General features: G+C 39.4%; 3 protein-coding genes across 5 annotated transcripts; 1 reads left to right on the top strand and 2 right to left on the bottom strand.

Annotated features, from left to right (window-relative positions):
• Nucleotides 1-463: 463 nt before the first annotated feature.
• On the bottom strand, nt 464-4,260 carry hmgb1b (high mobility group box 1b). 3 transcript variants are annotated; one of them, XM_085243921.1, is made up of 5 exons: nt 4,038-4,260; nt 2,792-2,947; nt 2,547-2,692; nt 2,260-2,434; nt 464-2,161 (listed from the first exon to the last, which is right to left on the bottom strand). In XM_085243921.1, the coding sequence occupies exons 2-5, from the start codon at nt 2,936-2,938 to the stop codon at nt 2,024-2,026; spliced, it is 606 nt and encodes a 201-aa protein (XP_085100047.1). In that variant the 5' UTR covers nt 2,939-2,947; nt 4,038-4,260; the 3' UTR covers nt 464-2,023. The 3 variants fall into 3 exon arrangements, with proteins under 3 accessions (XP_085100047.1, XP_085100048.1, XP_085100049.1); XM_085243922.1 differs by lacking the exon at nt 4,038-4,260 and adding an exon at nt 3,574-3,706; XM_085243923.1 differs by lacking the exon at nt 4,038-4,260 and having other exon boundaries at nt 2,547-2,723; nt 2,792-2,923.
• Nucleotides 4,079-7,164, bottom strand: LOC146560097 (high mobility group protein B1-like). The gene is made up of 4 exons (XM_085244401.1): nt 7,138-7,164; nt 6,840-6,985; nt 6,506-6,727; nt 4,079-4,226 (listed from the first exon to the last, which is right to left on the bottom strand). The coding sequence occupies exons 1-4, from the start codon at nt 7,162-7,164 to the stop codon at nt 4,079-4,081; spliced, it is 543 nt and encodes a 180-aa protein (XP_085100527.1).
• A 1,549-nt stretch (nt 7,165-8,713) lies between these two features.
• On the top strand, nt 8,714-13,842 carry tex26 (testis expressed 26). The gene is made up of 7 exons (XM_085244402.1): nt 8,714-8,789; nt 12,379-12,463; nt 12,559-12,721; nt 12,820-12,976; nt 13,142-13,324; nt 13,415-13,576; nt 13,709-13,842. The coding sequence occupies exons 1-7, from the start codon at nt 8,714-8,716 to the stop codon at nt 13,840-13,842; spliced, it is 960 nt and encodes a 319-aa protein (XP_085100528.1).
• Nucleotides 13,843-15,378: the final 1,536 nt, after the last annotated feature.

Consider the following 15,378-nt stretch of genomic DNA (forward strand, 5'->3'; position numbering starts at 1 on the left):
CATGTGAACCCCCTCTAAGTGATGGTGAGGCCACCGTGCCTGTGAGCTTGCCTCCAGTTACAGGGAATTGCAACTCAATACGACCAAGGGATCACAAAAGGTCCCTGCCTTGGGAAAGAGAGCACTCGGAGAAGGAGTACTTTTCTTATGTTCATTTGGTACTTGGCTGGGAATAAAAGACATCCATAATAATATTGTGTAGTGGAGCATCTTCTTGTGCTTTTTGCATTGATTATCCAAGCCTCTGGAACTCCCCAGGAGGAAAGCAAAAACTATTCCTACAAAAGAAATTCCCTAATCTGGTGTTTTGATCATTTTTTGGGTGACTGCTAACAGCTGTCCCTTTAAACCAGGCAGTGATCCTCCGTGTCCTACAGATGGAGTCATTATCATCCTGAAAAAAAAAAAAACACTCTGTAGAACCTATATGGACTTGTCACTTGTGTGCGCATGACAAAACAAGTGTAGTTTAAAGTTTTTTAATGCCACACACACACATACACATACAGGTTTTTTATATCATGGCGCCACCTTCTGGATTGAGGTTGCTCAAACTACTGTAGCATGATCGATGTTTCTTACTTTCCAGAGAGTTTATAAAACATTGCTGAGGATGTGAATGCCTTAGCACTTTGGAAATAACAGCCATTAGGCAATATCTTTTTCTTAAATTGTTAAAATCAATAAAAGTTTGTTTATTTTCCAATAGAACAATGTGATATCCTTAATTGTGTTCGTATTACTTGCTATTGTCAAATATCTGACCTTCTGGTTTAATAATACTATGAGTCCAGTACTGGTAAGTAAGAATTATTACTTGTCAATTATCCTTAGTCATTTGTGCCATTAGCAATCTGTTTACATAAAAAGCCTCAAACTCTGAATTACTCATAGATTAACTAGTATTGTGAACTTGATTGAAAAAGGTACATTTATTATTCAAGACTTAAAAAATGGACTACTGACTTGACAGTTTTGCAGATAATGATGGTTATCCTCCACAAGAGGTTAAGTCTCATTTGTGAAAAAGGCAAGTTGTTTGCAGACTGCTGTATTTAAACATCTGTCTAAAAGGGAAGTGTGATATAAAGAGAAGATTGTCAAGGTAAGTCAAATCAGGAACTTGGGAGAGCTTTGCAAACAGAGAACTGAGGCCGGTGACAGAGGATTAAGATCCACCACACATGGACATCTAGTGGCTCAGTACTAGGAAAGGAGCTACAACTGCCGCATTCCTAATACTGAACCACTAGATTTTAGAGTACTTCTTGCTTTCCACTGCTGACAGGCTTTATAGAGATTCTTATTTCCTTTTACAGCAAGACCTAGAAGCTTCCCACAGCACCAAAACTATCAAATAGCTTGCTGACCGCATTATTGGGCTGCTAACAAACCTGAACCCAAGAGGAAGATGAGAAACACCCAACACAGAATTACAGATGGACTGAAGGGCCCTATTTGCATGTAATGAATATAGAATACATGGAAGTTTGAAGTTTGGTAGTTTTTAGATATTGTGAGATGATTAAAATTAGGAGGAAAAAAAAAAACAAACTTGTTAAAAAAAAAAAAAAAAACGACCTTTATTGAAGACATTCTTGAATGTCGACAGCTGCATTTGATATTAGAGTGGTATTCAAAGAACAATAAAAAGACATTGGGACAGCACATAAAAAAATATTTTTCAAAATAAACAAAAATACACTAGCAACTCAGAAATCTCATTTTTGAGTTGGAACACCTAAGGACTAGTTACTTTCATACTTATTTGTAGTCCTCCTAGACTGTTACATAATATGGCAGGGATAAAGTACTACCACTAGAAAATTCCAAACGTAAGATATGTAGTGTTGACTTTACAAAAAAAACAAAAGAAAAAGAAAAGGAGAATAACACTGTACATCTTAAAAACATTAAATATACACATGATCTTGGTCAATCTGACTTCGGTTTTTCAAGATGGTGAATTGAGATATAAGGATATATGGCATAAACAAAACTGCAGGTCCCATCCCCAAGTGAGCTACTCATCATCATCATCCTCATCTTCCTCTTCTTCTTCTCCTTCCTCCTCTTCTTCTTCATTGTCATCATCATCATCATCAGCTGCAGCAGCTGGTCCTGAATCCACTTTTCCCTTTGTGCGGTAAGCAACAATATCCTGTAACAGAGAGATAGGCTCTTTTCCATGCTCCACAGACAATAACATTTTTCTATCAAATCAACAAGTTTAACTTCCATGTCATTTTGGATTATCACCTTGTCATATTTCTCCTTCAACTTGGCAGCCTTCTTCTCATATGGCTGCTTTTCTTCCGCAGATGAGCTGTTCCACATCTCTCCCAACTTCTTTGCTGTGTCCCCAATGGAAAGGCCTGGATTTTCACTTTTTATTTTTGGGCGAAAATCTGCACAGAAGAGGAAAAATGCAGACCTGTGGGGGGAAAAGAAGGAAATGGGAAAAAACCAAAAACGTTGCCGTTTAATTGCTCAAAATACCCCTATGGTCTGAAAGAAAATGAGAAAGTGTAGATTATGGCACATACGGTGGTCTCTTGGGGGCATTGGGGTCCTTGAATCGCTTCTTCTTCTGGCCCTTGGGAGGCACGTAATTCTTCATTTCCCGCTCATAACGCAACTTGTCTTGCTTGGCCATGTCTTCAAACTTGCCTTTCTCTTTTGGAGACATTGTCTTTGGAGAAACACAGCCAGTTTTAAACAATCTAAAAAATAAAATACTGAATTTAGAAAACTGAAAATAAAATCTAATATTATGAATAATTCCTTTTACCTTCCATCGCTCAGAGCATTTCTTGGAGAACTCTGAGAAGTTGACACTGGCATCAGGGTGTTTCTTCTTATGCTCCTCCCGGCACGTCTGCACAAAGTAGGCATATGAGGACATTTTGCCCCTCGGCTTCTTTGGATCCTTCCCCATTTTGGCTTACTAAATTTTAAGGAGAGAAAATACAGTTTTAAATTCAAAGTATACCAGCACTTTCATGCAATGTAAGTAATAGAATCTGAATGGCCCTCGCCAATAGTCTGCCTCCTACTCCATCAGTTCCTCACATCTATTGTTTAAACTGGGTGGTGGGAGGAGGGTGCCTGGGGTGACTGATGATCCATTGTATGAAGAGGCTAGCATTTATTAAAACTACAATCAGCTACACATTACTCTACTGGCGCGTTAGATCAAACGTTTACCTATACAAGCTAGTAAAAACAGTATAGTACTGCTTAATTTTAGCACTCCGACAATATAACGTGAAGCTAACCGGCTAAAGGTTCTACGTGAACACATTAGCGTCCACCTCATTTGATTGTTCATTAGCTTTTAGCCATCTTGCTTTGTGTCCTCTTGCTATCAGCGTTAGCCTTCAAGCTAGGCTAGCATGTCACGGTGCTCATCTCGGGAGACGATTATGAAAATGGCTGATTAGACTGCTAACAATGGCTAGCTGCCCGTTTTTCAAACACCCCTTACGTCCTTCAGAACAAATTTGCCTGTTACTGTTGTCACCTGTCTAAACGCTAAATATTATTCGACTAAAAGTTTAGTGAAAGTCGTACTAATGCCGGAGAATGATGCTCTGCCTGTATCACCGTACTCCGGTTGCCTCAGCACCAGTCAACGGTATTAACCTACATTCAACAGCCAGCTAGTGCTAGCCTTTATGGTAGCATCCAGCCACCTTTAGCACGCACCACAGCAGCGGACGTTACGTTAAGCGAAGTGTGGCAGACAGTTAACTCGACCATCAGGGCTCTTGTCCTTTAACCCAATGGCCACTTTATTTTAGTTATTACTCATGGCCGTGGTGAATGTCACTGTACGGTAACTACTTAGCCAAGTTAGCAAGATAACGTTAAACACCAGGAGCGTGATACTGAGTTAGCATCCCATTCAGCTCAGCCATGCAACCAACTACGTACAACGTTAATGTATACTGTGCAAAGCATATCCCAGAGCATCGTTTCATTCATAAGAGCCGCACACTATTCGCTTTGTTTAAGATTACGTTTATAGTGCTTACCCCTACAGCGCTATATGAGGCCAGCCGCACGTCGGTACGTCTCAAACAATGGGACGAAAAGCACCGTCAGTGCGCGGTCTTTCGGCTGCGAGAATCCGTCTGTGTTTATTCTGTGTGTTGGGCACCGGCTGTCGGACATTGGCTGCCGCCAACTCCTTGGAGTATCTTATTGGACACGCGCTGTCAGTCCTGCTTGTTGAACGGTTGGTTGTTCAAAACACGGCGGTGTGATGGCGCTCGGCTTGAATGCCAGTGAGTTTAACTGCAGGGAAACACAAACGGAAAGAAATGCGGAGCCCATTAGTAAAAAACAAAAAGGAAAGACTAGCAATTTGAAGTTACTCCTAAGCTTACCTTAAAGGAGCATTATCAGCGAATCATATCGTTTACGTAACACACTGCTTTGAGAAAGTGTGTTTGTCCCCGTTCTGATTTATTTATTGTCTATTTTACCACATGTACATGTTAAAGCAAGTTTTAATATTAGACAAGAATAAATTAAAAAAATTTTAAATGATAGTTTCATTTATCCAGCGAAATATTAATTATTATTAAATATTAATGAATTAGGTATGATTTAACACATTTTTTGAAAAGCGGAGTTCAATTTCACTGGCTATGGAAAGCACTTAATTAGGTTTTGACAAAATGAAGTGGTCTTTAGTGATGTGCGATTCCACTGATTTCTTTTCCGATCCGATACCAAGTAAAATCCAGGGTGGTATCGAAGATACTGATCCGATACCAATACTTTGTACGAAAACTTAATGTTTCATTGTATTTCATAATACAATATATAATTGTATTATGTAATTGTAATAATAATATAATAATATAGCTTCATAATGATTACAGAACATTAGACTACTTGTTCTTATTGCTTAATAATGCAGAATTATCATATAGAAATAAAAAAAAAACTTGAAGTTGTGCTCTATTTGAGCATGTTGCCTGCCTGCAACACTAAAGGACTCCGCGAGATACGTCTGTCTCGCCCTATCAGCACCTGTCCCTCTCCTCCTCTTCAGTTCACCTCAACATAAGCTCATCATATTCTGTGATATGATTTACTCTGAGGTGTTTGACGAGGTTAGTGGTGTTGCCACAACACCTCACTGTCTTGCCACATGTATCGCAAACCGCGTCTTGGCTGTTTGTGGATGTAAAATACGTCCACACATGACTCCGTTAACACTCTGCCATTGTTGTGAGTGCGTACGCCAAGGGGCTGCCACACATTTATACAGGGTGGGCCATTTATATGGATACAACGTAATAAAATGGGAATGGTTGGTGATATTAAAGTCCTGTTTGTGGCACATTAGTATATGTGAGGGGGCAAACTCCTCAAGATTGGTGGTGACCATGGTGGCCATTTAGAAGTCAGCCATCTTAGATACAACTTTTGTTTTTTCAATAGGAAGAGGGCCATGTGACACATCAGACTTATTGGTAATGTCACAAGAAAAACAATGGTGTGCTTGGTTTCAACGTAACTTTATTCTTTCATGAGTTATTTACAAGTTTCTGACCACTTATAAAATGTGTTCAATGTGCTGCCCATTGTGTTGGATTGTCAATGCAACCCTCTTCTCCCACTCATCACACACTGATAGCAACACCGAAGGAGAAATGCCAGCACAGGTATCCAGTATCCGTAGTTTTAGGTGCTGCACATCTCGTATCTTCACACCATAGACAATTGCCTTCAGATGACTCCAAAGATAAAAGTCTAAGGGGGTCAGATCGGGAGACCTTGGGGGCCATTCAACTGGCCTACGACGACCAATCCACTTTTCAGGAAACTTCATCTAGGAATGCTCGGACCTGGCACCCATAATGTGGTGGTGCACCATCTTGCTGGAAAAACTCAGGGAACGTGCCAGCTTCAGTGCATAAAGAGGGAAACACATCATCATGTAACATGTAGTATCATGTACAGCCGTGTTTCACATATGACTATGAAAGGCGTAAGAGGAAGTAGTTCCTTCCAATTTAGACGATCCAAATGATATAGTTTCTTTCTACTGTGTTCCTTTTAATGATAAACTACAAATTTACCCCAAAGTACTAAAATATCGATATTTTAATATGAGAATCGATTCTACAACATAACTTACTGGTATCAGAAGAATCGATATTTCAGTATCGATCCGCACACCACTAGTGGTCTTAAAGATCTCAAAAAGCACATCATGCAACAACTTTGTACAGGAAACCTTCCCAGGATTTTCCAGCCTACTAAAATGACTCAAAAGAGTGGATTGACAACTCGTCCATGAGGTCATAAAAGAACCCAGAGCAATATCTAAAAAAAACTCGCAGTCTCACTTCCCTCAGTTATCCTGCATTTCAGATTAAGTCGGAATTTCCAAGTTCCCAGTTGCAATTGTTATATTTATTTCAGTTCAATTAATTAACTTTTTATTTTTGGGCGAAAATCTGCACAGAAGAGGAAAAATGCAGACCTGTGGGGGGAAAATATGACAAGGTGATAATCATTTTGGATTATCACCTTGTCATATTTCTCCTTCAACTTGGCAGCCTTCTTCTCATATGGCTGCTTTTCTTCCGCAGATGAGCTGTTCCACATCTCTCCCAACTTCTTTGCTGTGTCCCCAATGGAAAGGCCTGGATTTTCACTTTTTATTTTTGGGCGAAAATCTGCACAGAAGAGGAAAAATGCAGACCTGTGGGGGGAAAAGAAGGAAACGGAAAAAAACCAAAAACGTTGCCGTTTAATTGCTCAAAATACCCCTACAGTCTGAAAGAAAATGAGAAAGTGTAGATTATGGCACATACGGTGGTCTCTTGGGGGCATTGGGGTCCTTGAATCGCTTCTTCTTCTGGCCCTTGGGAGGCACGTAATTCTTCATTTCCCGCTCATAACGCAACTTGTCTTGCTTGGACATGTCTTCAAACTTGCCTTTCTCTTTTGGAGACATTGTCTTTGGAGAAACACAGCCAATTTTAAACAATCTAAAAAATTAAATACTGAATTTAGAAAAAAAATATTTAATTACAACAACAGTTGCCTTAAGATGTTTTTTTTGTTGGTCTGGAATGTCCCTTCGACTCCAATTTTCTTTTCTGAAAGTACCAGCTCCACCAACCTGCAGCTGTGCATAATACAAATACAGCATATTACAAAAAGCAAGTATTATGCTGTATTGTTTGCGACACAGGAATGGCTCTTCCTTGTTGAGAAGCAAATCAAATCCTGTTTTTCTTTATATTTATTTTAACTCGGGAGTAACAGCCCTCCTGAGTTCTGTCACCCAACGTATGAGGTAACTGGAATGTGCCAATAAGGTCAGTGTTCATAATTCAACAATAAGAAAGAGACTGGGAAAAAAGTAGCATCCATGGGTGAGTTTACTGCTGATCAACAAGAATACATAGGCTTGTCTTGCATTTGCCAAAAAACATCCTCCAAAGAACATCCCAAAACTTTTGAGAAAATATTCTGTGGACTGATGGGACATAAGTACAACTTTTTGGAAGCCTTGCATTAAACTAGCATAGCATTTCATAAAAAGGACATCATACCAGCAGTCAGACATGGTGGTGCTAGTGTGATGATTTCAGGATGCTATACTGCTTCAGGTTCTTGTCGAAACTGATGGAACCATGAATTCTGCTTTCTATCAGAAAATCCTGAAGAATAATATCCGGCCATCAGTTTGTGACCCAAAGCTGTGAAGTACAGTTTGGTTATGCACAAGACTAAGTCTCTGAATGTCTCAAAAAATAATAAATAAAAGGATGGTTTTAGAGCGGCCCACTCAGAGACCGAGGTTAAATCCAATTGAAATGCTTTTGCGTGGCCTTAAACAGGTCATTCATGTTTTAAAATCCTTCACTGGGCCTAAATTAAAGCAATCCCAAGACTCATTGCCAGTTATCACAAATGCTTGATTGTATATACTATAGTCATTGCTGCCAAAAGTGGTCAAACTAGTTATTAGGTTTAGGAAGCACTCACTTTTAAGTTAGGGAATGTAGTGTTATCATTTTTAGCAGCAGCAAAAGTAATAATAGCAAAGCTTTGAGGTGACTTCTAATAGTAAAAACTTCTGAAGTCCATTTTTTGTGTGGACAAGGATGGATGAACAAAGCCAAAATGTTAAATGTTTACCTCCTGCAACTATGAAATATCTTATTTTATGTCATGTACTATTTTTAGAAAAAACAAATCATGATATTATCTAAAGTTTAGTTTATACAGTTAAAAGATGTGTAATACAGTTGAAAGAAGTGCAGTACAGAAGAATTGCCCATTTCTCTTTTAATGTTTTTTATTTATAAAATGTTCAGGAACTATTAAATCTATTGCTGTAAGTTATTTCTCTTTGAATTGTTGATGAGTTGAATATTGATTACCGAAAAATATACCCAAATGTACTTAGTTACTACCCACTATCACCAGTAACAGACATATAAGGCGCCTGTAACAATGCTAAATTTTTAATTCAACATCTCCCCTGCTGTGCTTCTGTTTAAATGTTGTAGGTCTCCATAACCACAGTGCATACTACATCCTGCTTGGATCAGCTTTGACACTGTGTAGATAAAGCTTGTGTACGTATAATGCTCTAATTTTAATACTCACAGGAATTGTCAGCATATGCTTTTCATCAGGATACCAATGAAGTAACTTTTCATCTAAAAATTAAATGGATTTAAGTACACTGAAATCAGCTATAAGAGGAGATGCTAGAACAAACCACCAGTCACCAATGGCAACGCAAGGTAATGTTAAACCAAGGCTAGGTAAACACAAAAAGAAACCCAGTATGGAACTTAAAATGTTTTCTTGCATTTATTTTGCATGTTATTGTAACATCAAAAGGTTTTGTTTAATTAACGTACATGTTATACCAGTTTTGTGTTTTTTAAACTTACTTATCTGCTTTTTTATGTTTTGTTTTTTCTTGTTTTAAAATGTTTAGTTTTTATTATTTTGGGGTGTTATTTTTAGTTGTTTGTGGTTGTAATATGAGTATTTGTCAGATTATAAGATTTGAGAAGTTAGGAATTGTTTTGCCCACTATCACCTATAGCAGACATATGCAATGTTCCCTCTAAACTGCATGCGTGCGCAATTGCGCACTGATGGCACGGTCCCTGCGCAGAAAAAATCTGCGTTGCGCACAAAAAAAAAATCTAACCTGAATTGAAATTAAAATTAAAACTTTGACAATTCTGTTTTGAAGTGTTAGTCAATAAGTGACTGGCGGCTCCAGTATGGGATTAGAACGATGCCACCTTATCCCATAGTCCAGCCAATCACGCAATTCACATTCACGTAAATGCACAGCTAATCAACGTCGTTGATAGGCTATGACAGCGTCCTTATGTGCCGACACCGGTGTTTTAGCTAGAAAAGCGGCGCCGCGTGGCTGTTGTGGAGTGAAGCCACGTTAATGACAACGTGTACAACCATTGGAGATGTGAGCAGGACAGAAGGAACAATTGACGGAAAAAGTGTGGACTTTATACCAGTTTTTAAATTGTGTTGATAGGCCACGTAAAACCAGAGTTATGATAAAAATATATGCAATGTTTGGTTTTCTTCTGGATTACTATCGTTGTTTATATTTACTGCGGGAAGGAACGGTAAAAACATATAAGGAAAACGCTTGAAAGCACTCCAGGAAGTTTTAGGAGTGACGGCGGTTTTGAAATGCCAGAGATTTGCAACGTTTAGAGCAAATTTTGTGTAGTTAGTGTGTAGTGTAGTCAATAGTTTTGTTGTGTGCGTCAGAACAATGAGGCGACTGCTGAATGTTACAGGTGTTACAGCAGTGATACATCTCCTGTTGTCAGGCCTGCAGGTATCAGGCTTTTGATGTTCTCCTTTATCTCACAGTGGACAGAAATGATTTTTTGGAGTAGCACAAATAATTTGTGTGGCATCAAATTTGATGCAGAACAGCTGGTTGTTCTGTAAATATTTTGAAATGTTTATTTAAAAAACGCCTTGGCAGCATTTTTAGGTAAACAGCTGCAAAAAACTTTGTTGTTTGCAAAACTCAGTAACTTTTTAAAGAAGTAACTATATAATTAATTACCCAACATTGGTCTTTGTATACTTTATTTTGCAGACAGAGAGTTACAGGACTCTCTCCCAGACCACAGACTCATAGTCCGCTTTATTAAAAAAAAAAAAAAAAAAGAAAGTTTTGTTTTCAAAATTGGAGTTCAAGTTATTTTTACTTCCAATAGTGTTAACATACTACACAGGTCATGAACAAGATGTTTTTACATTTTCATTGTAAGTGGGATAAAGCAGTTAAAAGGAGTCTAACATAAATGTAAATGCTGTAATTTGATTATTTTAATAAACCATGTAACTTGGATGGATTCGATGCTGGCGTGACCACAGTGCACACGTCTACTGTTGCTCACAGTGGTCCAAGGGACCGCTCAGGGAGTTTGTGCGTTCGCTCAGACATATGAGAAATTAGAGAGAACATTGCATATAAGGCACCTTATATGTCTGTTACTATATACACTGAACAAAAATATAAACGCAACACTTTTGTTTTTGCTCCCATTCCCCATGGGATGGACGTAGAGACCTAAAATTCATTCCAGATACACAATATAACCATCCCTCCCAAACAGTGGTCACAAATCAGTCCAAATGTGTGGTAGTGGGCACATCTGCTATATTGAGATAATCCATCCCACCTCACAGGTGTGCCACATCAGGATGCTGATCTGACATCATGAGTAGTGCACAGGTGTACCTCAGACTGCCCACAACAAAAGGCCACCCTGGAATGTGCAGTTTTGTCTCACAGCAAAATGCCACAGATGCCACAAGCAATGAGGGAGCGTGCAATTGGCATGCTGACAGCAGGAATGTCAACCAGATCTGTCGCCCGTGCATTGAATGTTCATTTCTCAACCATAAGCCGTCTCCACAGGCGTTTCCGAGAATATGGCAGCACATCCAACCGGCCTCACAACCGCAGACCTCGTGTAACCACACCAGCCCAGGACCTCCACATCCAGCAGGTTCACCTCCAAGATCGTCTGAGACCAGCCACCCAGACAGCTGCTGGAACAATTGGTTTGCACAACCAAACAATTTCTGCACAAACTGTCAGAAACCGTCTCAGGGACGCTCAACTGCATGCCCGTCGTCCTCATCGGGGTCTTGACCTGACTCCAGCTCGTCGCCGTAACAGACTTGTGTGGGCAAATGCTCACATTCGATGGCGTCTGGCACGTTGGAGAGGTGTGCGCTTCACGGATGAATCATGGTTCACATTGTTCAGGGCAGATGGCAGCTGAGAATGTCCCAGTTCTTGCATGGCCAGCATACTCACCGGACATGTCACCCATTGAGCATGTTCGGGATGTGCTTGACCGGCGTGTACGACAGCATGTACCAGTTCCCACGAATATCCAACAACCTCGCACAGCCATTGAAGTGGAGTGGACCAACATTCCACAGGCCACAATTGACAATCTGATAGACTCCATGCGACGATGTGTTGCACTGCATGAGGCAAATGGTGGTCACACCAGATACTGACCGGTTCTGGGTCCCCAGACCCCCAATAGCACAAAAAACTGCACATTCCAGGGTGGCCTTTTGTTGTGGGCAGTCTGAGGTACACCTGTGCACTACTCATGATGTCAGATCAGCATCCTGATGTGGCACACCTGTGAGGTGGGATGGATTATCTCAATATAGCAGATGTGCCCACTACCACACATTTGGACTGATTTGTGACCACTGTTTGGGAGGGATGGTTATATTGTGTATCTGGAATGAATTTTAGGTCTCTACGTCCATCCCATGGGGAATGGGAGCAAAAACAAAAGTGTTGCGTTTATATTTTTGTTCAGTGTATATAAGGCACCTCTAACAAATCCTTATAATACAAGCACATGCACCACAGTCACAATATCCCATTTTATACTCTCTTATTAAAAAGATGCACCAATTACTACTCATGTTTTACGTGGCAATTTTGACCAAATTGACTAACAGTAAATTTTCCAGTATGCTTTTGTTTTATGTGATTTTTGTCCAAGTCCATGTTAATATTTCAAGCAAAATCTGGATAATATTAAAATTACAGAGAACAACAGAACTTAGAAGTACAGATTCATTTTTTAGTACAAGTCTACATTTTAATGGATCAAAAAGTAACATTTATTTTAAGCACAGTTACATTACAGAGGTATACAGTAGCCTTTGTTATACTGTCGTTACTATGTAGATCAAAAAGTTTAATTTGAACTCAGCTTTAGATGTGCCATGTCTACAGTGATTGAAATACTTAAAAAAGTAGTTACAGTATAGTAGTATTTTTTCCAGGGGGGAAACAGTGGTGGGATCCATATGAAACAACTCACAAAAGGCAATTCGTCTACCAGCCAAGTTCAGCTGCAGATATTTTCCTGTAAGTAAAATCATGGACTTATGAGGCTCTAAATAAGCATACACATTATGCATGGTTGTGTGTGTAATTATGTGTCTGTGCTGGTACTTATGTAGGAAGCCCCTGTCAACGTCATTGATAGACTCATATTCACAGTCTGGACCTTTTGGTTCAAGTATATACAGTAAGGACTTTAGCTGGAAGCCTGCCTGTAAACCTGAATGCATTCGTACAGGAACAGCCTCAGGGCAGAGGAGAAATAACCCGCATCCCAGCAAGGTTGGCACCAACCCTCAGTTTTTACATTTATAGTGAAATGGCATGCTTGACCTTTCACAGTGTATTGTAACCTTTAAATTAAGCTATTTTCCCCCAAGTCTTTCATGATGTGGAGGCTGCCAAGGGATGTTGCAAGAAACTCTGACCATATTGCATTCCCTTTGAAATGCCTCCCTTCTGAGGGTGAGATCCGTAAGGCCCTAACCGCACAGTACCTCTCCACTTACAAATGTGACTTCATGGGTACACCTCAAGGTACACAATTTTCAGTCAATCTCATGTACGAGAACTTGTCAGAATGGCTGACTACATGTGTGCACACACATCCAGATGTCATAACATTTCATGACATTTCTCTCTACAGTTCATTTTCCATTTGCCATTCATTTTCATTTTGTCATGGTATTTTCTTCTTGACAGAGTACAATGACACTGAAAAAGCAGCCAGATGGTTTGCACCTATGCACAACAGGCACCGCATATCACTCTCTACTGACACTGTGATGAGGGCCAATTATCGCCAGCCAAACCAAAAATCTGAACTCATGGTCAGTGTTTCTCGCTGTTGCAAAACAGATCCAAATGTGACCTGCCCCGGTATAGGTACTGTCTACTCAAAAACTATAGAAGATGCATGTAAACAGCAGCTCTGGTGATTTGCAGTGTATTAGATGATGATTGTCTATGTTACAGTTCCCACTGTTGTACCAAGAAACTTGCAGATTCAGAAGAATCGTGCTAATGTAACAACCTATGACCATTTTTTCGGAAAGCCAGTCAATACTGTCACATCTGTGATGAAGTCTCTGACACCCCAGGAGCTGGAGCAGTTACACAGAATTTTACCTAAAAGGGGTTAGCACCAGTTTATTTTATTTATTTATTTATTTATTTATTTATTTTGATGTTTTAGCTTTATAACAGATTGTTCAGTGATTGTGGTTTGACAGATGTGCTTATGTTGGTTTTTATCTTTTGGCTTTACAGAGCAGGAGGCTCTAAAAGTGGTTTTGAGTAAAGATGTCTGTCCAAACAATAAGGAGAAAGTCAATAAACTTCCAGCAGCTGTGCGTAACTCAGACTCGCCAGAGTGGAGATCAAGCTGGCCAGGACCTCACTGAATTTCATCATTTTATATTAGCTGTTTGTGTTTTTATGTAATCTCAGTTCAGTCTGTAAAATCAGCACAATAATATTATGAATTAAACATGAAAGAATTCATTTTTGCTGATTTAGTTTTTGTGTGCGTGATATTGTGACCTAACGTCTGTGCCCAATAATCAAATGTTCTCGTGCTTCTCTTAGTTTTATATAAAATATATTCCCCAATCGGACTTAACTCAATTCTTATACAGCTTGATAACAATAAAAGAAAAATGCTTAACCTTTGTTGACACATATTAGCAACTGTAGGTTTGCAATGTAAATTAAATGAAGTGAAAGTTAAAATGTGGCACAGTAGTTTAAAATACAGAACAATATCTCAATAGCTTATTTCTATCCATTTGCAATGTTTACATGGTCACAGCCCTGATTCTTTGCAAGCACTGGGTCTTGTTTTAAGCTGTGTAGTCTCAGTTGTCACTTTTGGTGTCTTAGTTACCACGGGGCCACCTGCTCTGTTCAGGTGTAATGCATAAGTGAGTATCAGGTGAGCTAGTGTAAGATCTGACTGATTAACGTCTGTTTGGAGGTCTCTTTGAAGAAATGTTTAACACTAAAATGTGCCTTTTACGTCACACCAACCTTTAAGATACAGGAATTAAAAAGAATGCCTTTGGGGAAAAAGGTTCGCTCTTCTTCAGCTTCGGGAAGATTAGAGACTCAACATGTACACAGGTAATCTGCTCTGTTATTGTTTACCCTGCCGCCACTGGAAATCACATTGCTTTTAAATGTCAGCTCTAACAGAGTTTAAATGTCTAGACAAGTGATAAAAGTTGAAGCCTTGCTTTATTCTCAGTCTTGGTTACAAAATGTTTGCTGTAGTCATGGGGCTTGTGTTGCCATCTGTGGTAGTACTTAGTAGTTATCCTGTAATGCAGGAAGCACTGTCACCTGGGAATCATAATCACATTCCTAGGATTAAACAGATCATATGCAACATCGCTAATGTTTCTTTTTCAAACATGTGAGAATTTTGATTCCTCTAATAAGTCCCTTCTTGTATAACTGAAGGTTAAACGTTACTTACCCATATATCAAATCCTCCAGCATCCTCTCAGAACTGAGTGGTTTAGAGGAGAGGACAAGAAACACATCTGGGCTGGGATATCGGGATGAGAAAGCAGATGATTCTTCAGTACCAAGACAACTGACTGACAGCGAGGATGGAAAAGAACAGCCTGACTGGTTGGTGAAAGAGCTGCTCAAACAGAGCAGACGGAGGCACTCTGTCACACTCGGAGATAATGAGAAAATCACGAGACAGCAATATTACCTCATCAATTCAACTTACAACCTCAAGGTAAAAATCTAAATATCAAGCTAAATGCGAAATGAAATGAGTGAATAAATGTTAACCAAACCATCTCTCCAAGAACAAAGTCCAGATGGGATAACATCATTATATATTTTCACCCCTTGCCCATGAGCTTTCTTTTCTAGAGTTGCTACATTTAGCCTGAAGATGTCACTAGAGTGCTGCAGTTCTGAAC

Source organism: Mchenga conophoros, linkage group LG14 (genome assembly GCF_057382185.1).
Source record: "Mchenga conophoros isolate Kocher_MC1m ecotype Shallow Benthic linkage group LG14, M_conophoros_male_GT1.1, whole genome shotgun sequence".
NCBI classification, from domain to species: domain Eukaryota; kingdom Metazoa; phylum Chordata; class Actinopteri; order Cichliformes; family Cichlidae; genus Mchenga; species Mchenga conophoros.